At 44.7% G+C, this 26,816-nt stretch overlaps 2 protein-coding genes across 7 annotated transcripts in view; both read right to left on the reverse strand.

The window, feature by feature from the left end:
- The window catches only part of dlg5a (discs, large homolog 5a (Drosophila)), a 31,818-nt gene extending 11,070 nt beyond the window's left edge, over positions 1-20,748 (reverse strand). For 2 of the 3 annotated variants that reach the window (XM_031873342.1, XM_031873362.1), the window contains exons 1-19: positions 20,012-20,748; positions 11,707-11,775; positions 10,704-10,878; positions 9,838-9,981; positions 9,024-9,207; positions 7,850-8,109; positions 7,255-7,567; positions 6,497-6,727; positions 5,991-6,175; positions 5,739-5,864; positions 4,682-4,814; positions 4,425-4,552; positions 4,157-4,332; positions 3,947-4,050; positions 2,620-2,712; positions 1,388-2,434; positions 723-843; positions 470-614; positions 88-221 (exon numbers count right to left, since the gene is read on the reverse strand). In XM_031873342.1, the coding sequence (XP_031729202.1) occupies positions 88-221; positions 470-614; positions 723-843; positions 1,388-2,434; positions 2,620-2,712; positions 3,947-4,050; positions 4,157-4,332; positions 4,425-4,552; positions 4,682-4,814; positions 5,739-5,864; positions 5,991-6,175; positions 6,497-6,727; positions 7,255-7,567; positions 7,850-8,109; positions 9,024-9,207; positions 9,838-9,981; positions 10,704-10,878; positions 11,707-11,775; positions 20,012-20,321 (4,078 nt within the window). In that variant the 5' untranslated portion in view covers positions 20,322-20,748. The remainder of the gene's footprint in view (positions 1-87; positions 222-469; positions 615-722; positions 844-1,387; positions 2,435-2,619; positions 2,713-3,946; positions 4,051-4,156; positions 4,333-4,424; positions 4,553-4,681; positions 4,815-5,738; positions 5,865-5,990; positions 6,176-6,496; positions 6,728-7,254; positions 7,568-7,849; positions 8,110-9,023; positions 9,208-9,837; positions 9,982-10,703; positions 10,879-11,706; positions 11,776-20,011) is intronic. The other variant, XM_031873353.1, reaches the window with a different exon arrangement.
- Positions 20,749-24,035: 3,287 nt separating this feature from the next.
- The window catches only part of anxa11a (annexin A11a), an 8,550-nt gene continuing 5,769 nt past the window's right edge, over positions 24,036-26,816 (reverse strand). For all 4 annotated transcript variants that reach the window (XM_031839966.1, XM_031839974.1, XM_031839981.1 and 1 more), the window contains 4 exons: positions 26,659-26,754; positions 25,376-25,434; positions 25,158-25,280; positions 24,036-24,808 (listed from right to left, as the gene is read on the reverse strand). In XM_031839966.1, coding sequence (XP_031695826.1) covers positions 24,749-24,808; positions 25,158-25,280; positions 25,376-25,434; positions 26,659-26,754 — 338 coding nt within the window. In that variant the 3' untranslated portion in view covers positions 24,036-24,748. The remainder of the gene's footprint in view (positions 24,809-25,157; positions 25,281-25,375; positions 25,435-26,658; positions 26,755-26,816) is intronic.

Genomic DNA, 26,816 nt, shown 5'->3' on the forward strand with positions numbered 1-26,816 from the left:
TGCTGCGACATAATATCCAAAAAGAGAAAAATGCACCGAGTGTGTGACCTTTACGTGTGTGTGTGCGTGCATGAGTGTCAGACTGACCGAGTCGTGAGCTGGAGGGCAGTGAGTTTGTACCGTGTGAAGCTCTGCTGCTGCGTGACGATGATGATTCGGGGTAGTCAATCGTGCGCTTCTGCTGGCTCAGGTCCAGGCTCAGACGACCCTGGTGTTGTGGGCTACACACACACACACACACACACACACACACACAAATAAACAGCCTTAGGAAACTCTCATAATTATGCATACAATGCTTATACAATTATTTGAAACATGTTAAGTTAATTGAATTGATGGGCTGAGCTAAATCAATGCACAATGTTAAGGCAAACAGCAGAAAATCTAAATACATACTTTTGCTTTTAGGAAACAGTCTAATTAAGAAATATTAGTCATCGTAACGGTGAGTATGAAAAGGAGGTACCTGGTGTGGGTGTGCTGGTGACATATCTGGGAAGCGACGGATGGACAGTTGCTGGTGTGAACGCGGTGACTGCGCACTGTGTACACTGGATTCCTCATCACGGCCGTCACAGCGGGGCAGGGAGACAGACCCCGGTGGGCTGTATCTGCACAGACAGACACACCACCACCACCACGTTAGAGAAGGGGGGGGGGGGGGCTATGCTTATGGTGACAGCATGCACATGTGTTTATGTAAAAGTCTGAGAACTCACTAGGAGGCAGGGTGCCATTGTAGACAGTGGGAACGAAGCCGACGCTGTGCCTATGGGAGCGGCTGGGGGAGGAACGGAGCATGTCCCTGGGCTCTGGTGAATGCTCATCGTTAGAGTAGCTCTGTGATGAATGACAGAAACAAAACGGTTACCATTTTCCCTGCGGGGTAACAAAACACCATTATGTCGAGGGAGAAATCCTCTACCCTTTTGCTGGAGACAAGCACCATATGAGAAAAATGACAGCACGAACATCCCACTACAGTAAAATGAACATTTATCCCCACTGCTCTCTCCTGTGTGCTTCAGGCCCTGAAGAGGTAGCCAGGCATGGTTCTCTGAGCCCCAGGCACTGACTCAGCTCCTGGGTACCAGTGCAGAAGCATCAATCACTCCGACACGCTGCTTAAGAGGCAAGTCCCAGAGGCATAACTTTGACGGAGCTGTAAATTCTATTACAAAATGGATGCTTTGGCCCACTGGGATGATTTGAAATGTTGGTTTCATTTGGAATTCAAACACTTCACGATGCATCATGTTTTCATCTCTGTATTAAAGAGGCTTCGAAACAAACTGCCTTGAACTGGTGCAGGGATCACGCAAAAGGAAACAAATAAACCACATAAAGACTCTAGATCAATGTTTGAGGCGTTAAATTAACTTACTTGGAAGGAGGGAAGAGTGATGGTCTGCGGGGTCATCCTCCGTCGAAGGGCTGGGGCAGATTTAGGGCGCGGCCTCTTCACCTCTGGCTCCTCCCCTCGGGTTCGGCCGATGTCCTCGTCACATGACTTCCTCGAGGTCAGGACTTTGCCGTCCAGAAAATAGTGGTTTCCGTTCCTGTCCCTTTCTCGCTCGCTCCTCTCTCTGCTCTCTCCCGCTGACATGGAGATGGCGGCCTCTCCCTTGCCATCTGAGGTGATCGTGCAGTCAGAGGCAGAGCTGCTTTGATGTTTATGTTTGAACTTAAAGGAGTCACTGCGAGTGGGTGGGGTTGGAGGGGTCGGGGTGGATGAGGAGGAGAGGGACTCTGTCTTTGACGGCTGCGGGGAGTGGGAAGCGGCTGCGGCAGCAGCGGCGGCTACGGCAGCAATCTGATTGGCTACCATGTACTCCATCTTAGAGGAAGGTGTTTCGGGGCGTTTGAAAGTGTCTGGGTCGAAGATGGACTTCCTCTGCTTGGGCGATTTGTAGATGGAGAGCTGGGCTGCTGCCGTGACTGGACTGGTGTTATCTGCCGCAACCGACATACCTCCCACCATCATCTTGGGCCACGTGCCCCCACTGTGCTTCTTCTCCAGGGTCGTCTCCATTGTGATGCAGTCTGAGGCAGAGACAGGGTCAAAGGGCAAGGAGGAAGGCGCCTTTGTGTAACACGCTTGGAAAGCACTGGGCCCATAGCGGCCAGTGCCCAGGTCAGAGGCCGGCCGAAGGCTAGTGGCATGGAGGGAACCTGTGGAGAACGGCTTGCCCATGTCGCTGTACACCTCATCAGATTCACCTCTGACCTTCCTCCTCTCCCCAGAGATGCTACTTGTGCTGGTGCTTCCAACATCCGGGCAGAAGATATCGGTCTGTGTCGAGCTGTTGTGTCTGAGGTTGCGGCTGTTCCGGGAGTGAATCTCAGACAGGTGAATGCGCCCGTTGGACTTCTCCGACGACTCACGCAGACTTTCAAAGATGTTCTGGCCCGACGTGCTGTGAGGGAAGAACTGTGGGGAGGACAGACGTAGGAATGTTGTGATACACTGTCAAATTAATTGGAAATGCACACGATAATCCAATTCTCACAAAACACACAGTTGGAAGCTGTAAAACCGCTATGTAGGGCATGAAAAAGTAAAAAGACAGGGCTTGATTTTTGGCGTAGGTGAAGTAGAAAGAGAGTAGGGCCCACCTTCATGAGAGAGAGGCTAAGAGAGTCCCTGCAGCTCCTCAACAGAGCCTCACACTCTGTCACAGATTTGTTATCCAGAGCAATGCCGTTTATCTGGGGAGAAGAGAAAGACACTGGAAATAAGGACAGGTCCTTCAACACTAAAGCAATCTACATCCGTCTTTTTGATATTCCTCTGAAGTGTGTGTGTGTGTGTGTGTGTGTGAGTGTGTGTGTGTGTGAGTGTGTTATAGGCAGTTTTATTAAAATAGATGCACATCTCCAAACACCTACAGGTGTCATATCTCCTGGCCCGGGGCCTGAGATGCGTCTCAATGCTGCAGTGAGGAAACCACAAGAAATCTAGGCCAGCCACACTTCAGTCTGAAGAACCCTCACGCTGCAATCCGCACATTTCCATCACAAGCGCCTCGACTTGAGAGGATTTTTTTATTTCAAATGGTCAGAGATATCAAAGAGCAGAGTGGGTAATATATTATGGCTGAGATTTATTATGAAGTTCAGGAAAGAACTTTCTTTTTTAACCTAGAACAAGTCGGATACATTTTATCGAGGATCTCAGAGCTCACCTTTGAGCCATGGAGTTCAGCTACTGACTTTCAACATCCCATGCATATTTCATCGCAGATTCAGCACTTTGGACCCTTTTCTTTTTTTTGCAATCAAGCATTTAATAAGTTACATACGAGCAGATACACTGATGTGATTAACGTTCACGAGGGCACGATAAAATAGGATACTCTCCCACGATTAAGATCTCTTAACGCATCATCTGTACTTACCATTGCTAATTGTGGTTGCAGCTGAGCCACCATATCACTTGTCTGGCTATATGGAGGAGACTGCTGCACCGCTACAGTAAATGGTGAGCAGAGATATCTAAGTGCTCTGGGATTTAAAAGGTAATGAATAGGTTTCATGCTTGAATTTAAAACTTGCAGGGGAGTTATGTTAATCTTAAGAGGCAAGGTCACTTTTCAAAGATAAGAGATGCAGATCTCCAATTCTGCCACTTAACTTTTTCTCTTCCATTCCCTCAAGTGTGAGTATACTGCAGCCGTGTGTGTGAAGACAGCTCCACCTAGCTCTCCAGAGCAGAAAGTTTTTGAAGAAATAATCAAAGCAGGGAACTTTCTTCCTTCTACTTCACATACTCAACCTAATCCCACTTTATCTGGGCTTGGAGTGTGGATACTGCAATGGAACGAGGCCTGGATCAGAAAGCTAAAGCAACCGGTGTGAGCTGTAGTGTGGTAGATGTGGAGTGAGGGAGAATAAAAAAATAAATAAATAAAGGAGGATTTCAAAGGACTTAGGTGAGACTTACAGCAATCAGTCTGTCTCCAACTGTGAGGGAACCTTCCCTGGCTGCTGGACTCCCCTGGACAAGTGCGGTCACAAATACGCCGCTCTCCAGACCAATACCACTGTCTGAGTCACAGAAGGGAAAATGGGGTGAAATAACACTGAAGCATTAACAGCCACTAGGCAAAGCAACAAGACGGGGCAAACTAAATCAATTAGCGCTCTAATATACCTTTGTGTCCCACGAGGTTGATGTGGATAGGAGTGACGAGCCTTCCTCCCAGGGACTTCCTTCTTCGTACCACCATGTTGATCAATCCGCCACCATTAAGGACAGCCTTCACCACCTGCTTCCTGTCCTTATTGGTCAGGTCCATGTCATTAATCTTCAACAACCAATCATTCACTCTGGAAAAACACAAGAGGAGGGACTATGAGGCATTTAATAAACAGTCAGTTCATAAAAGGGTCACGGGATAGCTTCACGAGGTAGCTCATACCTTAACCTTCCATCTGCGATACTTCCTTTGTCCACCCTTGTAACAAATATTCCACAATCTCCTGGTAAATACGGATCATTTACCCCCTCAGCAATATCAAATCCAAGTGCCTTCAAATCCATGTCGTCCTGTAAAGGCAATAATATAAAATGTCAGTAAACTTATTTCAATTTCATCAAGTTTTGGCAGTATTTGAAGCTCCATTGGCGTGTCACCAAATCCCTCACACAGTAATAAGAGCTGAGCACTGCTCCTACCCTGTCTTTCTCAAACTCCACCACCTCTGTCTCCCACTCCAGAGAGTCCGTGTCGATGGCTGAGTCGTGAGAGCTGTGGGCCATTAGCTGACAGAACCGGGCCTCCTTTTCCAGCTGGCTCTCAATCTTCTCCCTTTACAGAGGACGACATCACACACACACACACACACACACACACACACACACACACGGTCAGTCACTTGAGGATGGATGGGCAGAGACAAGACAAAGAAAGAATCACACACAACCGGTCTGTATACTGTCAAATATGTTCCTAACCAAAAGCACAGTGTGCATGTTTCTGGGTGTAGAATCCAGCCTGAATTAAAGAGAGGTTTCATGTACGGGGAGGAAATGGCATAACAACACATAAATTTAGAAAGTTTACATGTTTTGACCTTCTTTTTATGTGGAGTTGGCCTCAAACTTATTTTCTAGTTCAGGGAATCAAATGTATATTTACTCATAAGAAAACTAAAAGTAGAATGCACACAATGGCCAGCTGTCAGTAAGATGTATGGTGTCCTACTGAGGCATGCCTTGAGGGTAGCTGTGACATTAAAACCCCAACCGTACATTGCCCTCTTTACCAAAGATAGAGGAAGAAACTCTCAAAGTCACAGCATACTGTGTGTGACTCAAAAGTGGCTGTCATATTGAGTCTGGCCAGCAGAGGGAGCTTTTACATGCAATATAAACACATTCATATGCAGGGTGATAGGGCCAGTGAGAATCCAAATGTGTGCAAGTGACCAAAAACACTGACGCTTGTCGGGATTACACTTTTAATCTGGGCATGTAGAAAACTCTGCCAGACAAACAACTGAGCTCCACAGCGCCTCCAAAGGCAGAATATCACAGTTTACGCCCTGCCTCACACCGAGTACAACAGTTTACAGGGACAAAGACACTTTGACACACACAAGTTGGCCGAGGAGAGGCAATGTTGTTCTGTGTTCCCTCAAATGCAGGAGGATTTTCCTCGGATTGCTTGTATGAGTCTTCCCTCTAATTACCATCACAACTGAGGCTTCAGAACCATTTTTGAAAGACTCACTTGAGTTCTTTGAGCTCTCGCAACGCATCGTTCTTCTGTTTCCTCATGTCATCCAGATTACGCAGGGCATCAGCCAGATCGCTGACTGCCCGGTCCCTCTCCCGCCGTAGGTTATCGCACAGAGTCCTGGGGAAGGAGAGGAAAGCCACGTGAGAATAAAAAGGTCACAGTGTATTGGGAGGAGCAGCAGTTAGCCAGTGATTCTCTACGACATTATATGCGAGACTTTAACAAACCCATACGCAGACTGACCTTATGCTCTCTCGCTCCGCCACTATTTTGTCCCTCTCCTGAAAGGCCCAGTCCCGTCGACATTTGGCCACCTCAGCCTCCTGTGTGGCCTCCTTCAGTTCCTGGGACATGGCCTCATACTGTTTCCTCAGCATCTCGATCTCCTTGTTGGCTCGTTCCATGTCCAGGGTGGCCGAGTCTTGTTTCTAAGAACACGAGTGTACAGGAATACGATTATTTCTAAAGTTGCAGTATCCTAGAGTTAGCAGTGTCTGGTGTGAACTTTGTGAGTGTGACTTTCAAACAAACCACAGCTCATCTTACAGGTTTAAGTACATGTGACCTGCAGACGGACTGTTAAGAGGGCCATCTAGTGGGCAGACAAAGGTGTGACATAAATCCACCGAAGGCTCAGTCCACTGACATACTGTAATCCACCACCTGACTCCTCCCTGGATGCACTAGGCTCTTCGTCACGTGTCTGACCTTTGACTTTATCCTGTCACTTATAAGGTGCAGTTTGTTACCTGTCTGGCCTGATAGTACTCTCGGAGCAGCTGATCCCTTTGAACGATGGCCTCCGTCCTCTCTTTGCGGGCCACGTCCCTCTCCTCCCGGACCATCTCGATGTCCTTGCAGGCCTGGCTCAGCTCTTTCTGAGCCTCGGCCTTGTCCTTTACCTCGTGGCAGTACTTCTCCAGCAGCTCGTTCCTCTCGCAGATGGCCCTGTCGCGGTCCACCAGTGACGAGTTCAACTCCTGTGGGGGGGGCGGGCAAAATGGAATGAAGGCATCTCAACACTGATGCAGAGTGATCCAACACATCTCTTTTGAATAAATATTCTTCAAAAAGCAGGCGGTGCCTGTTCTCAGTCACTAACAGATGCACTAAAAACCCGACAACTTGATATTAAATTCTCACAGAGGAAATACTTCACCCAGTAACAGTGAGAAAGACAGTAGGTCTTTCAGGGAAGCTCATTTTTGAAAATAAATTATTACTTTAAAGAAGTCCTCCTTGTTGCCAGTCTTTATGCTAAGCTAAGCTAATTGGCTGCTGTCTCCAGCAACATATTTACTGTAGAGATATGACAGTGGTATCGATCCTCTCATTTAACTGATGGCAAGAAAGCGAATAAACGCATTTTAGTAATCATGTCATTCATGAATTTCTGTTTGATCCTTTTGTCCTAAATATTTGATGATACATGAGGAGTTTTGGAGCAATACTTCTCATGCTCAGTAAAGTCAAGTTGTGTCTATTCGGTACATTCTGGACTTGATACCTGTCTGAGTGCCTCCAGCTCTTCACTGGCCACCACTCTCTCTGAGGAGGTGTTCTTCAGTCGGGCCTCGGCTGCCTCCAGCTCCGTCTGCAACTTGTCCAGCTCCTTGATCACCTGGTCCCGCTCACTCATGATGAGACGGTACTCGTTGAACACGGAGTCCCTCTCCTCCTTGAACTTCTCGCAGTCCTTGGCCGCCTTCAGCTGCAAGTTCTTGTAGCGCGTCACCTCCGACTGCAGGCGCTCCATCTCCCTCTGCAGCTCCTTGTTCTGAGCGGAGGACTTGTTCAGCTCCTGCTGCACTGAATCAAACCTGGGAGGGGGATGAGGGAGATGGTGAGCGTTTCAGTGAACAATTTTATGAGATGTTCATATGGAATTATGTGCTGGCTGCAGCTTGAGTGTAGCTCATATCAGCGCTGGTTCTATGTGTGTGTGTGTGTGTGTGTGTGTGTGTGTGTGTACACACAGGTGCTGAGTCATCACCTCCACCACATTATTTTCTACATAAACATATTTTCCCTGAAATATAACCGGTTCATTTCATCCCATGTGTTCTGTTCCCTGTATGTGTGCAGGTGATAAATGCTTTCACCTCCTTATTGAGGTGGAGTACTGTTGCTGGTAGTGCATGGCCGAGTCTCGCTGTTTGAGCAACGCGTCCAACTGTTTCTGCAGCCGTCGGTTCTCCTCCTCGGCCTGCTCCAGGCGGCTCAGGTCTGTGTTGTGGTTAGCCACCTTCTCGCTGTAGCGCTTGCTCAGGGCATCGTACTCCTTCTTTACGCCCTCCAGCTTGTCCACGGCTGTGTCATACAGTTTGTTCAACACCTCTGATGAGCCCTTCTCTCTCATTACCTGGCGAGGACAACGAAAGCCACACGATAAGTCATTATAAAACTACTTAAGTGTCCAAAATGTTGAGCCATCAGGTGAAATCTAACCATGCCTGTATTTGCTGTGCGGCGCCCCACCTTAGCAGCAGATGGCATCAATGTGTAGGCAGGATTTTATTTTTCTCATTCAAGCAAATCCTGCCGCAACAATTGCTTTTATTTATTGTGAATACATTTCAAGAACTGTATTCATACACATACTATAAACCAAATGGCTGGCCTTCAAAATGAACTGTTTTATGTGTAGAGTGCGTCCTTCAGAATGCATTATTCATTCTCCGTGAGGCTGTACGTGTCATTACTGCAGGTCTTGCTGATATAGCCCTCCTGATTCCTGACAAAGCTGCTGTGACCTGAGGGCTGTACTGACCTCATCCACGCAGCACACACTGCATATACACCAATCTTGTAGCTACATGGTTCGGGTCGGCGTGCCCTTTGCCCAAGCCAGAGCCCTTTTCTTCTGCGCTTGCCCTTTTCAAAGTGCTCCGTATGCATTTCCCTCTGCTTGGCTGCCATGTGCTCTTAACCACTGCAGTGCTCCCATGGGTGCTGTGGGAGACAGTACTGCATAGCAGTCCAATACGGGTCACAGCATCCTTGTGCTGTTTAGAACAAAGTACGAAAATATTGGTTGATGATCCAGAATATATGACTTCTAAATATAAAGAGGTGAAACCCTCAGCACTATTACAAACATGTGATGCTGTAGCAAAGGACGAAACATTCTTTGGTGAAAAAGCAGTTGATTGTGTATATTGGCTCGAGCATCTGTGCCGTATCAGTAAATCTCCCAAAAGGCAATCCCTGCCCTCATAACATCTGGGCAGCTGCAGAACACACCCACACACACGTGTCTGTGTGAGCTGATTGTACCTGCTGTTGCTGCAGCCGGAGTTCTGCTAGCTCCTTCTGGCCTTGACCGTGCATTCGTTTGAGCTCCTCGCAGTTCTGTTTCAGGTGGTTGTGCTCTCGGACAAGTTGGCCGTTGTCCCTCCGGAGTGTCTCCATCTCCTCCTTCAGCTGTGTCTGTTCGCCCAGGACGCGGCTGTGCAGCATGCTGGGTGAGGGGGGGAGGAAACACAGAGACACGCATGAGTGTACAAAGCATCAATGTTACCTATATAATTTATAAAATGTCTCCCTGATTAGCAATTAGCATCAACTTAATTTGACAACTTATCTTTTGCTTCCATCGTGTTTGAGAACTCTAACAGCTAACACGCCGTATGATCAGTCTCCAGAAATTTTGCCTCAGCTTATGAGCCGTTCGGCTGAATAATTCAATCACATAAATGCCTCAATTTCCAAGCTTTTAAAAGTATGCATGCATTTTTTTTTTTTGTAGAGCCAATGTGAAAAAGCCAGCTGTAGCTCCAAGGGATGCTCTTTCAATTAGGCTAATTGTAACACCGTGCCAGTGTTTGCTACAATTCCAGTAGAACAATGCAATAAAATGTAATTATTTCTATGGTGAAAAGCAGCAGGTGACAGAATGCTCATCCTACGCTGACAAGATTTGCACTACAATAATGAGCCCCGACGCACATTCACCACTGCTTTTGCATAGAAATCTCAGCATATTGCATGTAGACTACATAATGGAGGTAAATATCTAAAAACAGAAGGACTTTAAGTGTCCTTCGTCAGCAACGATAAAGGGAAAATAGGTGTCGTGAGAAACACTTACTGGTAGAAGTCAGCTTCTTTCACAGCCTCCTCGCACCTCTTCAGTGTTTTGGTGTGCTGGTTCTGGAGAGACTGCAGATCTGCCATGGCCCTCATGCACTGACTCTTCAGACGCTCATAGTCATGACTGGCTTTGGAATTTGGCCTTAAGGAGAAAAGCAGCAAGGAATCAGCACTCTATCCAGCAGCCTTGTGCTATAATGTGGCTGAACACAGCTCAGATAGGAGTATTGAAAAGACAGCGTCGACCTTCCACTCGTTTGAGAATAAGATAGGAATGAAATTTCTGACTAACTGTAAACAACATTTTTAAAAAGTATGCACTGATTTAAGCAAAGCAGCCAGTGTCAGTGTCATCTCACTGCAATTTAGAGTCAACATCAATTCGTAGATTTAGGCTTCATTGGCATCGAGCAGTGAAGGTGCAGACAACTGATTACCCCTCCGCTCAGCCCTCCCTTTCCAAGCGTGTCAAAAAGCTACGGTGGCCTTCAGGTACCACAAAAGCCCCGATCTAAAGCCAGTATTTTGGTTAGTGGACTCAGTGAAGAGGACCCCGCTCCCTATGTGGATATGGAACATAACAATGATTATTATGTGCCACTTCTGCTAATCCACCCCTAAATCATACACACCGGAAACCTGAAACTTTATCAGTCATAAACTTTTCTCCTCTGACAGCAATGAATCTAAGGTAAGAGTCAATAGTTGGATCTTATGTATTTAAGTTTGGCAAAAAAGCACCCATGATCACAGTCGACGGATTCATAGACATTAGCCAAATAAAAGTGTTACCGGAAGGATTAAAAAAAAACAAAAAAAAAAAAAACAGTAATAACAACTTGGCAGGCAGGCCAGGATTTGCACCTGCAGTCGTCGAAGGTGGTCCCGGGCGATGCCAACGCGAGACGCTTCCGGAGCTCATCCCTCTCCCTGGTCACCTGGCGGAGCTGGAACAAGATGGTGTCCAGGTTGTCACCGGATGACCGGTTGTCGTTGATGGCTGGCGGTGGGGAGGACGCTTCGCCGTTAACGGGCGAACCTGTGACAGCGAGCACATTTATCAGAGGCTAGGACACACCGGAAACACTTCCCTGGCAATGCACATCATCATAGATAAGGGAAGGTGATGTACTGTATCTCTGGTACTTACTGGGTGGTTTAAACAAAGGGATCCATGAATTCTTTGATTCAATGTCAGCACTCGTGTTTGGACTGCCGAGGCATCTAAGTCTTTGTAAAGGAATAATAACTCCATTTACAGCAGCTGTTTAGAAGGAGACTTACTTCTCTTTACCCTGGCCTTATGTATCTATAGCAAGCTCTGTTCAATTCTACCTGGAAAAAACAAAACACCTGAATGATTTTAACAGCATAACATTAAAATAACCAGGACTTTCCCTTTCACTGTGGGTCCTTGACACTTTGTCAAATAGACAGACTCTGACTAAACATTATACCTCATTAAAGAATCGTTTTCAGGGTTGTTTTCTCCGTTGAAAGGAACACCCACGGCAGGAAATCTGAGGATTATGTCAATCTTTGGCTCAACATTTGGCCCTTTTGGAGGTTTATGTAACACAGCTGAGTCATTTGGACCTTTGTCAATGCTAGAGAAAGGAAAGCATGCTTTCCCTTAAGGGAAGATGAAAACATTGGGAGAGGGTTTTGGCCCAATGTGGGATTTAGAAGAAAAATATACTTCCTAATCTAATCATTGGCATAAACAGCTTTTCACAAAATGCTGCCATGCTGACTTTTTGTTATGGAGTGTTTGGTGATAGCATAGAACCTGTCCGGCCTGGCCTGGCACGCACGCACACACACATGCACGCACAGTATATGAGCCACCTTAGGTCGTTATACATACCAACACTACTGAGGGAGCTGCTGCTTTCTGAGTCAGAGGGCATAGTGGAGAGAACACTGTATGTGGAACCTGCCAAGAGACAAAAGGCCAAGAGATACATTTAACTACAAAGCACTGATAGATTGATTAACCAATTACACACCAGCCTGAATTGATTGCCTGTACAATGTGGAAAGGGATGAATATTACACAGTCAGCTTCATATTCCCTGCACAGCTGTGGGGTAGATTGGGTGCAGGGTTTTTACTTGGATTAATAACTTCCAACGCTCCTTCTTAGCGGCTCTATATTATCACTCCAGACCACCGTCGTCATTAAACCTCCTCTCCCTCACTGTGCACTCTGCCTTGCTTTGATGTATAGTCCCTGTATGTTTCTGCAACACAGGCAGAATGTCACGGCTGAAATGGGATTCTCTCTTTTTATGTCAAGCACATAGAGAGAGAGGGGGGGGGGGATGGAGAACATGGTTCTCTATCTGAATAGCTGTACACACTGTTAAGCTGGGGGATATTTCACACAGGCTACCACAATCCATAGGAGAGGCTATGCAGATCCCCATTATACTAAAGAGTTCCTGCTGCAAAAGCGTAACACAAACATTGACAGCCCGGATAGAATTTTTTTCTAAAGACACATATTCGACTTGTGCTTATTGCAAAAAGGCGTCATCTATTGTAGAGCTCTAATTTGATCCATATTTTTCAAGAGGAGTAGATGGGTTTTATACTCCCACACATCTAAATGCGGTGCGTTACTGTGGCTGCTGAAATAAGACACTGAACACAACAATCTTCAGTGAATGAGGTCCTCTTGAAACCAGAACACTTTAGAACACGCTTCCAGTCGTAGAAATTGAAAAGAAAAATGGGGAAAAGACACAAATTAGTAGCTGATACATGCCAGAGTCCCTTTCAGTGAGTAAAACCAATAACTGGTTTTAGTACGTAGTGCACACCAATTTTTTTAAATAAAAAAAAAAAAATACACATTCATACTTTTAGGACTTGAACTAATAATTGTTTCCATCATCGATTCTTGTGCGGATTAATTTCTTGATGAAAGTTTAAGTTTAAAAAATGTCTTGTTTTGTTCAAAACCCAAGTATTTAATTTACAGACATAAAACAGCAAATCTTCACATTGGAGAAGCTAGAACCAGATACATGTTTTGCATTTTGACCTCAAATAACAAAAAAAAAAAAAAATCAATTATCAAAATGGGTACTGATCCATTTTCTTTCTATTCTTTCAATCTGCCACTGATTAATCGATCTTGCCTAAAAGCAGCACAGTGAGGCACAGATAATGCTAATCTGAAGTGATAAACTGCTCACCACACACAGGGACAAAGTCGTCCTGTGTACAGGGTTTAGGAGAGCAGGGGAATGGAGGCCGGCTTTGTCAGCAGCAGGCAATAGATTGACGCCATCGCTGTCCTTGCCTCCCCACTGGGTTTAGCTACAACTCTGGCTCCAGCCCCTCAATGTGTGACAAGGCCAAGCCTAATTAACTATGAGCTCTGTGCGACCAAGCCACTCCATCTTAGGCCCGGCAGACAGAGGAGGAGGAGAGGGGGGGCTGAGAGGGGAAACCAGGGGAAGGCATGGAGCAGAAGAGGACAGATGAAAGGAGATAGCCCAACTAAGTCGCAAAAGAGATAAGGAGGGAGGGTGTTTGAGGGAGATACCGTGGAGAGGAAAAAAAACTGAAAGAGGAGCAAAAAGGCTTTTTAATCTGTTCTGACATTCCCTGATGCTCAACACTTTTGCTCTGCGAAGGGCTCGGAGCTTTGATTTCATATTGTTCCATCAGACGTGATGGGAACCACTCACAGCATTAGTCCTCTACAGTCAACACAGCTACGGTTCACGCTCATTTCCACGGCAAAAAGCAGACTCTTTGAACGCAATATCTGACTGGCGACATCTCTTAGTTAAAGAAGTGAGCCGCTGAGAGGTATTATGCCATCTCAGCTGGAGGATTAAGTCCTTTTTTTTTTTTCAGCAAAGCTCCTGTGCCAGAAAAAGCTGTAAATGTAGCTTCTTGAATGCTGTATTTTGTGATTTGGAAACCAAAACACTCAGATAAATTAAAATCGGAGTAATCTCTACCACAGAGGACAATCGCCAATCAAGAGAGAGCGATAACTCCCATGAACGGGTCAATCCTCGCTATATCACCATCTGATTTGGCTGAGAGGTTAAGTATGTGCACCAAAATTCCCACATTTGGCTCAGTGTCACGGGCTTGATTAACAAAAACGCTGTATGGATTTGCATGTAAGATACAAGCCAGCTATCTGTCGGTCGATGGGTCTGCGGCATTAGCCTTTTTCAACAGGCTTTTAATCATCGATAGCAATTAGCACCGGCCACAATCGGTGAGGCCGATCATTTGTAAACAGGTTCGCTGCGTCAATAAAGCAGGCATCCATTAGGGACAGATCACTCCTGAGAAATCATACCCAACTCTCACGTGAAAGTCTAAACACATCAGGACCGATTTCATGAGGAGCAATTAGACATGAATGTAATAATGGGGAGTGAGCATACTGACTCTAGATGCACTCTTAAAAAAGGTGAAACATATTCCAGTGGAGCACCTGAGCCCACAGCAACAAAGGCCCGTCGCTGTGATTTAAATAGGTCAGGGGAGTACTCGCCCTACCTAAGGGGTTCCAGCCCCCCCCCCCCCCCCCCCCCCCATCATGCGATGTGCTCAGCAACCAACAGTTGCTTCAGACAACCAGATTATGTTCTCCAGCACATAAAGCAAGATGACACACGTTGCCATGGTGAGGCTGGATGGGAGGAATAGTAAATTCTGCAGCGTGGCGGAAAAGAAGAAATGAGAGTTGGGAAGGCTGTTGGAGGAGGAGAGCCTTATCAAAAGAGAGATGCAAAGTCTGGGCAGGTTGAGACGAAAAATATTTATCAGCTCCAGAACATTCTCTTATCGGACAACGAGAGCCGTCTCCCGAAAAAAAACATAAAACTTGTATCGTCATCATCGCGATGGGACTACGCTGCCGCTTCATCGTAACGTGTGGACAAGCCTCAACACTATGGCTCCAAAGGCATCTGTTCGGTTCCAAAGAACATTAAAGACACCATTTCCAGGACCACTTGGTAAAAGAATAGTGTTAGCATTCCAAAAAATGATAGTCATGTGCTATTGTTTATTAGCCACCGTCAGCTCTCCTCTCTGTCGGTGAGAAGCAGCAATTAAAAAAGGAAGAAAGAGAAAACAAGGAGGTGAGCAGAGCCTAAATAGCTTTTGTGGTCTGTCTCCTTCTGGGTCCTCAGCTTCACTGCCATTAAATTACAGAAGCACAAATAACAGCAACACCAATGATATGGCTGAAAACCACTCGTCACTTTTACAGCTGTGTCAGCATTAATCCAGGGGGCAGAAAGCATGTGGAATTTCGGGAGAGATATAAAATATCTTCTGAAAAGAAACTGATATAAACTTAATGCATTTTCAAATAAACAACTTTAATTTCCTCCCTATAATCTGGGACGTCCAGGAAGCCATGTAGTGAGTCTCTTCTGGGGCAGGCAATGACACCATGGGCCAAGACTCCGGGCAATGCGCCAGTGAAGGGGTAAAGGATTTATCATCTGATTTAAGGAGTCTACACTACGCATAAACACGATGACATCCAACAGGATGACTCCATGAGGCAGGATTACTCCACCGCACGCACATCGCCTGACTCACAGCTCCGTGTCTTTTGGTCAAACCCACCCACCTTTTTTGTTTTACTCATAGGTCCAAATCTGCCCCGTGGCATGTCTCAAAATAAAATCTGTTGTAATGTAGATTGAAATGCAAGATGCAGACGCAGCCTTGTAGTCGTTCGGGATGCGTGAACACTCTGGGACGTGAGGTGCATGGAAAACAAGGAGATGTGGAGGAAAAAGGTCCGTAGCCTTCAACCCAGTAGACCTGTCAGAACTGCTGAGCAGCACCAAAGTCCCCCCCCAAAAAAAAGCCCCCTCGAGCGCAATCCAGCCCAGCCTATTATCAGCACGCCGTAATGGGTTTTCTCTCTGCAAAGAGCCCTGCCTCAGCAGAAATGAGACATCATTTGGTTTTGAACAGCTGGCCTGTGCCACGGGTTGGGTCAAAAGCAAAGAAAAGGTGAAAGATGTCTGCAACATGTCCTCCAAAAGCTCTGCTACCAACTGTAGCTAGTACTAATACGAGCCAAAACGGCCGTCTGTGTGGAATAAACCCACTGCTGGAATTTGGGCAATCTTTGTGACATTCCTTTCATGTTTAATCACAGAGGAGGCCATCTTGCTTCAGACAGCATTTTCAGTGTGTTGAGATAATTCAGTGATTAAACTGCACTATAATGTTTTCTTTAAAAAGGTCACCAAGAGAAGAGAATATTATGGACATAATCGTATTTCTGACAAGTGAATCACACAGATGCTTCAAATCCACCTAGCAGACAGGAAGCACTCATCCAGAATATTAAAAAAGAAAACGCGGAGGTACCAAATGCAACAATTGTCGTCATCACTGTCATTTGTTGGGGATTAACGGTTCAATTTGAGCAGGCATCAGGTGGCCTCTCCTGGCCAGAGATTTGGAGGACAAATGACTGCAGGTGCAGAGAGGACAGATAAAGAGGCAGAGAATTAAACAGATGGAGAGACGAGTGGTAGAGAAAGCTAGGGCACCATAACGAGAGGAGAGGAGGGATATACAGAGAAGACAGCAGAACAAAGCAGCTACAAAAAAGGCCTGCTAGAGGTGTGGGGGGTAAGACATGGAAAGAAAAAAGCTGTTTATTTCCATGACTTCATAGCACTGGTAAACATTCCTCTACCTTATGGGGTAATTAGAAAGCGGAGGAACATGTGTAAAATGGTAATGAAGTCCTGTTCCACAGCACAGCCTCCTGGCATCGCATATTCAGAGTGGAGACAAAACCTGCCATCAGATATTAATGCTAAAGTATAAAATATACATATCCTACACTAAAAGCATGCTGTGTTAGAGAACAATAACATCAATGACCGAATCAAAGCACTGAGGTCAACCTCGGGCCTAGATTAGATGAATCTATTGAGCAACAAAGATGAATATGCTGCATTTCTAATACCTTAAATTAATTTGACTGTTGATCGATGTTGTATAATTTACCGATCGTTCCAGCGGTACCTCAGCAGCGCAGTATTGGCTTAAATCACAAGATAACCAGGGGCCCATTTCAACTGAAGCCTGCATTGCTGCAGGTTGCACAGAGACACTGCGGCGTAATTAAACTCGCACCGACAACTCATAAAGAATGTGTGATCTGCTCAAGAGCGCCTAAGCAGAAGACATCGGTTTGATGTTGGATGAAATCGATGGCTTCCTCTCTACACACCGAGAAGAACGCGGCGAGAAAAGGGAACAAAGTCAGACTAGATGTAGAGACAGAGAGGTGATGAGGTGAGTGACTGTGTGCGTCACTGGGTGACAGACACCGAGAGAGAGAGAGAAAGTGAGGCCAGGTGGCCCATGGGAGATTTTTTAAGAGTGGCAGTCATGACAAGAACGTCAGGGTCTTAATTCATCCTGTCTGTCCACTGTGGTTTATGGAGTGGGACGGAAACTGGTTGACAGAGAGGAGAGCAGCCCCCCCCTCTCCACACACACACACACACACACACACACACACACACGCCTATGTCCTAGGCTGCTGTACACAGAACAAGCTGCTGACTGGGCACTTTGGGCCTGCTCAACTTCTCAACAAAAGGCCTGTTGTCCCCCTCTCTCTTGCTCCCTCTTTCTATCACCCTCTGTCTCTCTGGCATGTCCCTCTCTCTGTTTAAGTGTGTGGAGGAACGAAACCACTCAGTGGGGGGGGGGGAGAAAAATAATGAGACAGAGGGATGGACGCTGGTGAGTCAGAGAAAAGACAAAAAGCAACGGGAACGTGAAAACCGAGACGGACCACGAGAGAATAAAGCCAAAGAGACAGCAGAAGAAGAAGACTGTGGACGCTGCATCGTGTCAGGGAGAATTGCGTTGCCCTCCAGTCGCAGTGACTTTAAATCACTGTAACAGGCCTCTGAAAAGAGTGTGGGGGGGTGTGCAGGTACATCTGTACTACTACTACTACTACTACTACTCCTCCAGGTAGAATACTGTTCATGTAGGGAATGAGCACACCTCGGATTCAGGCGTGAAAGCAGCTCGATGTCAGCCGCTTGGATTTATGAAATGAATTAAATCCGGTTTGAGTGCACAGGAACATGCTCTGCAACATCGCTTCAGTTATACTCAATATTCTGAGAGAATGATCAGAGTTGGAGAATTAAAAACACATTCGCATAGATGCACAACACAGGCTAAATAATGAATGATTTGTTTGTGTTCTCCGCAGCGAATGGGTTGGAATTTGCCAGAAAAAACACTAATAATTTACAGAGCCCGAGCTTCCAACAATTGACCATCTGTACACTTTTCCTTTGGGGGGGGCGAGGATGTTTCTCTGGAGTTTGGATGATTTCATAACATGTGCGTGTTCGGAGGCTCAGATGGCAAAGGAGGCGCATCTGACAACAAAAGCAGGCAGGCAGCATTAGACGAGGATGAGTTGAGAGCAGGTTGCTATCAGCAAGACTCGTATCTCATAACTCATCAACACTCCTATTCCCCCATCTTCACACGGCCCGCGGGTGTTCGCAGACAAACTCTGAAGAGTGCATCCCTCTGAGCTGCATCTACCAGCCTCTTTGCCCCGGAGATAGTACTCCGTGGAGCAGCTTGTCATCGGTTTTCTCCCGCAAGTGCGGTTGAAACGCGTTAGCCGAATGACTTACGTTAAAGATAATGAAAAGCACAACACTTCAGTCAAAACAGAAGAGGCCACGAGCGCGGCGGGTAGTGTGATAAAGAGTGTCACACAGGGAGAGGTGACACCAGAGAGAGGAGAGCGAGGCCTAATCCTCTGTTGAATAACCACAGGCTGACTTGCCAGACTCACTCTCTCCTAGTACTGGGCAGGTCAACTCAGCGGCCTGGTGCTGCAGTCTGTTACAAGAAATAAAGGTGCGTGTGTGTGTGTGAAGAAAAGCCCAAATCCACATTGTCAAGTCCAGCTGCTCCCAGGTAAACAACTGTCAGTGTATATATGGCGGAGTGTTATTCTGCAGCAGCGCAGTCAATACAAGGAAGTAATAAAGCTTAAGGGAGCATTAGAGACCCAGTCAGCAGAGCAGCGAGACACCAACTCAGCATTACCCGATAAGGTCTGCTTGATGGTAGCAGACAGAAAAACACGCTACAACTTGGCAGCTGTGAACTATATCGATCACAACACAGACACGTCTCTTTGAAATAAAGCTTCAAAAAGGATCTGCGACACAGCAGACATGGTTGTTTTTACACGTGGAGCATTACTCTGCATCTCCTCCCTACTTTTGGATCTCAAGGCTCATCCTGCAGTCAGGCCCTCAGGGCACGACACTGGTTTGGGGAGTAAGCCACTGGCTTCAGTCATTACACAGAGCATAACAGGCAAGAGAAATCTGGTTAAATACAAATGGTAGTTCGCTCTCCAAAACGGGGAGGCGGACTGATGCAAACCATGCTTTAGGTTTGTATGCATGCATGAGCAGGCTGCACACTCACACAGGTAGATATGGACCAACATGTCAGTTTTACAACCGTTGTCATGGAAACAGGTTACCTAATGTACCATAACCCCATCATGCCCACTGGTAACACATTGGAGTTAGTGTTGCTTGATCCTGGGGTTCTCTCCCATTAATAATGAACAAATATGACAGAATACATTTACCATACCCGCCTTTCTGTAATTATGTGTGTTGCAGCATGGCTGATAATAATAATGACAAAATAGCCCTCGGCAGAAATAACCACGAGCCCGTGCAATAGACCTGCAGGCCACAGTGAATATTAAGTTTAAAACAGATTCAGTGCATCATGTTGGGCACATTCAACAGAGCGTATAGTGCTCCACTCAACACTTACAAATGTGGAACGTTGTTGGAAGGAACGGCGTCACTTGCCCCCTTTGCAAACCTTCACGTGAACCTTTATTACCATTTCATACAGATTTTGGTTCATAACTAATCAAGCTCCAAGCCTCGCTGTTGTGCAGCCGTCCCCACACGGGCTCCTTGCACCAGACCACCCAGATTGTGAGCCTTCTCGCGGCTATGTCTACGCAGAGGCTGGTGCACTCGTTTTTTTGCTTTCTTTTTTTTTTGTTTGTTTTTAGCTTCAAAGTGAAAGCCTGCTCGAGAGCGGCTCGTGCTCGAGCTTCTTACCGGTGGAGTGGTCCACGGGTCCCCCGCCGTTGTTGCTGCCGCTGAACAGGGCAGCGTACAGGTCAGGGTATGCCTTCTCCAGGGCCACACACAGGTCGAGGAAATGGTCGCTCTCCTTGTTCATCAGCATCTTCAAGAGGTGGTCTACTTTCTCGGCGCTGGACGAGCAGTTCTGGTCCAGCTCGAACCTGTCGAGTTGGCTCAAGGTGCCGGAAACTATCAGCAGCTCGATCACTCGGTCCGCGTCGGTTATGGACTCCAATAAGTTCTGGTGGCACTGGTCGAGCAACTCTTTGTGCTTTGGCTCCATGGCTATCCGCTGGTAGTTCCGTAGCTTCCACCAGCTAACCCCCAGACGGCCCGAGCGGATGGAATATCCGCACCGATCGAAAGTACCGAGCGACTGTTGGACTCTAACTCCGGAGCCACCACGGCATTCGGTTGCACGGGAGATCAATTTTTATAGCATATCGAAAAAGGCACAAGAAGCCATATTTGTTGCCCAGGGCTGTTGACTGCACTAAACAGCGATACATGTTCCCATCTTACTCGCGTGCGGCAGTTCAGGTCGTTTTGGGCTTCCTCGCAGAGCACGCTCGAGCCGAACACATTCTCCTCTCTCTTGTGTATCCTTTAAGGCGCCCTCTGACGACTCCACTGCTGGGGAAAACTCACGTAACTCCGCCGATGATTCCCCCAGTTACACTGTATCCTCCGCCATGTCTGAGCAACTCAGCAGCTGCTGCCCGCTGTCAATCAACGCGCAGTTCTATAACCAAATAAGGCGAAACGGGGCGGGGCCTTCACAAAAACACACCTATTTCATCAATGGGCGTGCACGTTACGCCCGTAGTACGTCGAAAATCCCAGGCGGAAAAAAAAAATGAGAATGGAGAAGATTTGCATGAAAATAGAGATTTATCAGAAATATAGTGGTACAGGTGTGTAAACTATTACCTCATCCAGTAAAGCAACCATTTATATTTAGAAACATGCTAACATATTTCCGTTGTCTGCAGTGGTGGAATGTACACATTTACTCATATTTGAGATATTTATACCAATATATTTTTGATTTCATCTATTTTACAGTTAACTTACTCTATTAGATACACATGATGGAAAATAGTATTAATTATCCAAAATAATGTATAATAGTACAATACTCACAGGAGCATCTATTTTTATACTTTATATACATTTTGCATTTTGGATGCAGGACTTTTACTCGTCATGGCTTATTTATGTATTTCTTATTTTACTAAAGGGTCTGATTACTTCTGCCACCATGGTTATCTGTTGTTATCTTTCTGTAAATTCAGTGTGATGCACTATATCTCCACAGAGATGAATACACAACATAAAAAAGAGTAGTTTAGGAATAGTGATCCTTTCGTCATAATCCTTTGATTTAACACGGACACATCCAATCAACCCTCACTGACTACATCAAGTATTGTTTTAGGAAAAATGCTAATGCAGTAATAAAGATACAAGGATTATATTCAGTCCTTGCATAATACTTGATGTAGCCGCAGACTGCTACATGTTTCCACAACCAGAGCTGCATTGCAACCAATCTCAGTGTATCCGTGTGCTGGATTAGATAGAAGAGAGCAGTGAGCCATGTCAACAAGCAATATGTGAGGAGGACAAATGAAAATGTGTATTTGAGCAGGATTTGTGGAATAGAATATGATGATGACGGATGCATTCAGCTTCCAGTCTGAATAAAGAATGTTGGCACAGAAAATGTTGTCTGCAGGCATACCTCTCAAAGCGTGACCTTATTCATGCATGCACTGAATCTCATTGTGACATCTACAACTCTCTCCTCCCCCCCCCCCCTCTCTCCATCTATGACATGCTGGCTCCATAGCCTGTGGAATCATGTGCTGTCCCTTTAGATGAAAAATTAATTACAATTCATTCATCAAAGGGAAGCCGGTCCCCACTGCTGACACAGATTGGACGTTTGTGTCTGCATCCTATTTCTGGGGACACACATTTGAATAGAGGAGACAGCCCTTTTGCTTTTAATCTTGGGGGTAAGAATTAGTTTATTATTTAGACAACAAGGGTGCTGTTTCGAGCTGTCTGATACTTTACTGGAATGTTATTAAACAGATTATTTTGTCAAACAGCCCGGTTCAGGCTAGATAATACAGCTTTATGTTTTATTAAGGGGACTGTCAGCATCATTCATCCTGGTGAAATTGACTAAAACTGAAAATGTTGCAGATTTTTTTTTTAACGCTTGTCTGAATAGAGATCTAGCTAACGGGGAGCTTTTGAAACACTTTTATTTACTGCATCTATAATCATTCTCAACACGGTATATCTATAAAAAATAAATAAATAAATAATAATGATAAAAAAATAAGACAGAACACGCATAAAGAATAAACCTTACATGGTAAAATAAAATAGCCTAAATAAACAAAGTAAAGATTTTACAGTGATTCTGCTATTTTGATCAGTTACAGCTATTAACTTATATTTCTTGTAGACATTATTAAATAGGTCCAAGATTGGTTGCCATACCTTTTGGGTTTCCTATTATACAGATTGAGATGTCTTGCTAAAAGCAACAGCGTGGGCTCGAGAGAGATTCAGATCTCCATGTGAAATGCCAAAAGCTGGCAGACTTGGCTCTGGGTCTAAGGCTCCGTCACGCATGTAGGAGAGTGTTTCACAGAACCATAGCCCAAAATAGCTTCATATTTGGGCAGGCCCAAAATGAATGAGTAAGGGTTGCTGGGTCTCAGTTGCAGTGTAGGGTTGAGTTGTGCACGCTCACCCCTGGACAGATGCAGTCTGTGAAATATTTGAAATTGGATCAACTCTGTTTTTAAGAAACTTTTAATCTAAAGCCATTATTTCCCCACAATACCTTCGACCCACGAGGCACGGTGAGAGGATTCCCAAACGATTAGATCAGCTATAATAGACATTAAATTAGGCAATTCATGCTTTTTAATTAACAGTGAAATACACGGCCTTAAGCTGCATGCCTGCAACAGATGGAGGTTTCTGATCATAATGATATCAAAACTAAAATCTTGGCAGAGACATGCTGAAACACTTTGAAATTACCTTATACAACTCATATAATGATGGCTAAATTATCTACTCAAACCTGATCTAATCGCATCTAATCTTCATAAACAATTCTAGTTATTGTAATCCTAACATCTATCTGAAGCCCTTAAGCCTTTTTCTGGTCAATTTTAGCAGGATGTGATCAAACATGACTCTTCTAGTATGGTTGCTACCCAAAGATTCCTCTGGCAGCACTGCATGCATGCTAGACTTGTTTAATGTGACCAAGGCAGCTTTATGGCTGCTACCCCCCTCCCCCCCTCCCTCCTCACCTCACAGAGTTATTGATCGCAGTGCAGTTAACTCACACATACTACTGTAGCCAGCGGAGCGCAGAGCCACGTCTCTACACTCGAGTGTGTTCCGACAGCATTTTAAGTAAAGCTAACCGGGCGTAATAATCCACGGAGAGCTCCATGTGCAGCCACACACGCTGGCCACTCAACCACCCTCAAGAAAAGATAAATGATGTATGTGTATTGATTGGAGTAGAATGATGTGTATTTAAGGTACACCAGACTTCCATCATATTCAGTGGTGGAGAATGAAGATACTTTATCATTAAGTTGCCTGTACGAATTTAGAATTGTGACCATCGTTATTGATCTAATTCCATCTAATAATGATCCATATTCTTCACAGCTGAGCATTTGTATGGAGCTGTGCTGGTTGACATGTGTAGCTGTTGGGGTTGGACTGAGACTTCACTGCCCTCTACTGGCAAACTGAGTCTATTAACAAGCGCTGACTGCACCAGAGCAGACATGAGAAGGTCATGACTGCTTTGGAGGATATTATAATTGGTTAATGTGCCATCTGATGAAAACTGTTTGTATTCTACCTTGGTATTCGTTTGCTTGTTACCCAGTGAAGGGATATGGTAGAGATTGCTTTGATATTTAGAGGGACACATGTATTTTAATAAGGATTGTTTATTTATGGAATTTTTCAAATAATTTCAATGCATTTCATGTGATGAGCCTCAAACACTTCCAGCGCAAGTTCTCAGTACCTCTTTTCTGAGACTCAAAAAGATACAATCACTGACAATTCATGAAATGCGATGCTTGAGCTTTACATGCTAGAATAACAGGAACTAAGAGTAAAAACATGAATAAAAGCAGCCGATGCAAACACAGCACAACTATGATGGATGAAAAAGGGTAGAATAGAATAGATTATACAATTGCAAACATTAACAGACAACTTTGGCACTTAGCTGCTGTGTACTCTATGTCTCGTACTTTATTCAGCATTGCTGAACATTACTAAATTAGCTGGTAAACGAGACAGATATCGTTAGATATCTGATAATATTGGCAAAATTGATATAAAACGTCTTAAAAATATAACAAATAAAATGTAATCTCTTTCAAATCTACTGTATGGTCATGTATGTTAAACCCAAATATCCAACAAAGACACCACTAGTGGAAAAATATACAACTTTCTTTGTGCGAACTGTATATAGAAAAGAAACAGCAATATAGACTAGGTTCCTGAAACTAGGTAAACATTGCATTGAGAGTACTGGCATAGCATGCAGGTTTACAGATTGTTTATAGTGCATATAGATAAGGCTGAGGACAGATATTTATAGAACATTTCTATAATGTAGTAGTCACGGTTTCCTTCTCAGTCACTGCCCCCACAGAACTTCAGCAGGAGTTTCTTGTAGTCTCCTGATGTGTCTCCCTGTCAATAAAACAAATGCGTCAGCAAAATATTCAGACCCTCATTTCAGAATGAGAATTATTGCCGAGTAGGTTTTGAGATACAAGTAACTTGCTTTGATGTATTGGTGCATAACATAGAAGGTACAGAAAGATAAATCAAAATGTGTATTTATTGAAAATAAAAGCAAGTACTGCAAAAATCAAGAAGAAAAATACAATAGAAATAAGGAAAAATACTATAAAAATAAACAATATATGTGAATTAAAATGAAAGAGCTGTGCGTCTTTAGAAGTGTGTACTTGTTGTTTTTAAATCATTCATCCTGCTGGGGATATTTGTACTAATCACAATATATGATGATACTTACAGAGATGTGTGTGTACAGCGACTTGCCGTAGTTTTTGACATAATCCTGGCGAATATCCAGCATGTCAACCTCAGAGCGGGAGACCATGATCCGGATCAGGGTTGTGTCTTTGGTCCCAGCTCCCTGAATTCACAATGAAGGTGACATCAGTTAAATATTATGAGACACTTATTCAGTTAAATATAGAATATTACTATTTAAATAAGACTGTTTCTCACCTTCATGGCCTTGTAAAGTCTCTCAGCAAAATAGGCAGATGTGTTCTTAATACACTTCACTGGAAAAGAAAATACTGACTTATTACCAACACCAGCACAGTGTACTCATACTTTGTCTCCTTCTTTTTTAATAACAAACCAGATCACTTAATTACTATTAAGTGCACTGTAAAGAACACCATTCTAATATGCATCACTGCAAAGTAAGGATGACGAAGACAGCAATACTTTAGTGCCATCTGAAAAGTAAACTATGAAAAATCAAGCTATGAATGAATACACAAAGAGAATATAACAGAATGGCAAAAGCACATTTAAAGCTGCATTATTCAATATTTTTCACATTTCATGAAATTACTATACGGACTCTGAAGGGGGTGTCACTCGTAAGGACGCACCAATAGAGGATTATGAGCAGCTCTACTGAGCTTTTAAGCCTGTTTGAGCCCAGCACCGTCTGTTTGAGTCTACCTATTATCATCAACACAACATCCCCACTGCCAGCTGTTTTAAATCAGCTCTGATGTACGCTACCTGTCCCCAAGTAGTAGACAGAAGACGTTAACAACTACCTGATGTAGAAAGTTGAGCATCTAAAAAGGAGACTGATTTTTTTTCTCGGGAATTGGTGCAGACTAAAACAGAGCTAAGAGGAGAATTAATATTAGATTTAAGTTCATCAGGTGGCAGGAAACATGACCGCCATAGGGTGATAATGTCACTCTGTGTAGCTAAATGTAAGCCTTAACAACTTTGTGACATGAAGTCAGGGCTGCGCTTGTCAGCCTGTTTCTGGGATTTTCTGCTAGTGGCTACATATTGACTACTGCAGCTTTATTTCAACTTCTATTTTGAAAAAAGTAAATAGGAATTCAGAAACAAAAACAGATGGCAAACATAAAAACACTGCACTGCACCACCACTTCACAATGAAAACGTATAGAATGGGTGTGCAAAACCATTGAAAGGATTCAAATAAACCACATCTGAAAACAGGTTACTGTACCATAACCCTGAGAAATGTTGGGGGAAAAAAAGGAGGGGAAGAAAAGAGATTATGCAACAGCGCCCCTTCCTCCAGTTCTTCTTCAAAAGTGCATTAAGATCACTGTATACAACACGTAACACAATGAGCATTGAATGTAATGTCAAACATGTGCTACAGACAGCCTGGACACTCGTCATTAACTAATTATGTGGAGCTGATTCTCACTCATATTACATGCGTGTGACCCATCTAAGACTAGACTTGAATAGGGGTGTGTGTGTGTGTGTATTCTTACCCACTGCCAACATGCCACCCTCCAGGTCTCCGGACATCTCCCTGTTGATGCTCTTCTCGATATCTCTGCCACACATCTGCTGGTACTGAAGAAACACTGCGCGCACACGCGCACACACACACACACACACACACACACACACACACACACACACACAC

The sequence above is a fragment of the Anarrhichthys ocellatus genome, unplaced genomic scaffold (genome assembly GCF_004355925.1).
Source record: "Anarrhichthys ocellatus isolate YVR2014 unplaced genomic scaffold, GSC_Weel_1.0 scaffold3, whole genome shotgun sequence".
In the NCBI taxonomy this organism is placed as follows: domain Eukaryota; kingdom Metazoa; phylum Chordata; class Actinopteri; order Perciformes; family Anarhichadidae; genus Anarrhichthys; species Anarrhichthys ocellatus.